The sequence below is a fragment of the Quercus suber genome, unplaced genomic scaffold (genome assembly GCF_002906115.3).
Source record: "Quercus suber isolate HL8 unplaced genomic scaffold, Cork oak 2.0 scaffold_373, whole genome shotgun sequence".
Taxonomy (NCBI): Eukaryota; Viridiplantae; Streptophyta; class Magnoliopsida; order Fagales; family Fagaceae; genus Quercus; species Quercus suber.
This window is the reverse complement of record NW_027069825.1, coordinates 132,074-133,455: the sequence shown is the minus strand read 5'-3', so window position 1 is coordinate 133,455 and position 1,382 is coordinate 132,074. Positions and strand designations below refer to the sequence as shown.

The 1,382-nt window shown below is 33.4% G+C and overlaps 1 protein-coding gene across 1 annotated transcript in view; it reads left to right on the top strand.

Moving 5' to 3' along the window:
* Nucleotides 1–584, top strand: part of LOC112041093 (histidine--tRNA ligase, cytoplasmic-like) — a 5,424-nt gene extending 4,840 nt beyond the window's left edge. Inside the window, exons 2-3 of the mRNA XM_065760597.1 lie at nt 18–122; nt 261–584. Coding sequence (XP_065616669.1) covers nt 27–122; nt 261–548 — 384 coding nt within the window. The 5' untranslated portion in view covers nt 18–26 and the 3' untranslated portion in view covers nt 549–584. The remainder of the gene's footprint in view (nt 1–17; nt 123–260) is intronic.
* The last annotated feature ends 798 nt before the right edge of the window (nt 585–1,382 follow it).

Sequence of the window (1,382 nt, the reverse complement as noted above, 5' to 3'; positions counted from 1 at the left end):
GTGGACGTTATGACAACCTTATTGGTATGTTTGGTGCGAAGCAGGTTCCAGCAGTTGGTGTTAGTCTTGGAATTGAGCGGGTATTTGCTATAATGGAGCAGCTACAGAAAGACCAGAGCCAGGTGATAATAATACTTAATAATATACCTATATGATCCTCGACTTTCTAATATTTTTGACTAGCAACTCAAAGTTTAATAATCTAGCACCCTGGGGGTGAGGCTGATGAGTTCTTTCATTCCTTTTGGGTGTTTTGGCAGGCACCACGTGCAACAAAGACTGAAGTCGTAGTTAGTATTGTGGGGGATGACTTGACTCTAGCTGCAGAGCTGGTAAGTGAGCTGTGGAATTCCAAAGTGAAAGCCGAATATTTTGTTAATAAAAGGATGATGAAGCACATTGACCGTGCTAGAGAGTCGAGGATCCCATGGATGGTTATTGTGGGTGAACAGGAAATGAATGAAGGGATTGTTGTATTAAAAGACGTTGAGGCTGTGAAAGACGATAAAATTCCTAGAAGTAGAGTGGTCGAAGAGCTTAAAACTTAAATCACAACCATTAGTTTCTTTGGACATGAATTTTTGTATTCTTAAGACGTTGTTGTATTCCTTGGACATGAATTTTTAGTTTTGGTAGTTAACTTCTCCCTCTAAAACTTAAATGACAACAATTAGCCTGTTTACAGCGACTGCCCTTTGTTTCTTAATTAATTAAAAATTTATAAATTAAAAAAAAATATATGATTAAAATAAATAAAAGAACTTTCCAAGCTATATATTTTCTCCTAGCGTCTTGACAAAAAAAAGGTAATCAACGCGGTTTAATTATAGTCCTATCCTATTCTTTAATTATAGTCCTATTAATATTAAACAAATAAATCAGGAGGATAAAGTTCAAAACTTTATATAGCTGGACGGGTTGGTCGTTGGTACACATAAAGAAAAATTCTAATGAGACTTTGCTTTGGTTCAGCCTTTTTGGTTTCATTGTTTAGGGTTAGGGATTTTGTTTTTGCTTTTTTGTTTAATTTTGTGTTTGATCTTCCAAACACAAACTCTAAAAAAAATTCAAAAAAAAAAAAAAGATGGAAGGAGAGCTTCAAGACTGGGAGGTGCTTCCCAATCAGATTTGCACTTTTGTATGTGCCTAAATTTGAAAGGCTAGATAAGCTTTTTATTTTCTTCTCTTTCCTTTTCTTTCTTCTTTTTTTTTTTTTTAGTGAAAAAAATAAGATTCTTCTTGAACAATTTTTTTACAAATAACAAGATAAATAACTTCAGCCAGATGTGCCTTGATGTTCACAATACTTACCAACAAATAATTGCATTTGTACAAAAGAAACAAAAACGTGATATTTTGAAAAAAAAAAAAAAAGTGCAAAA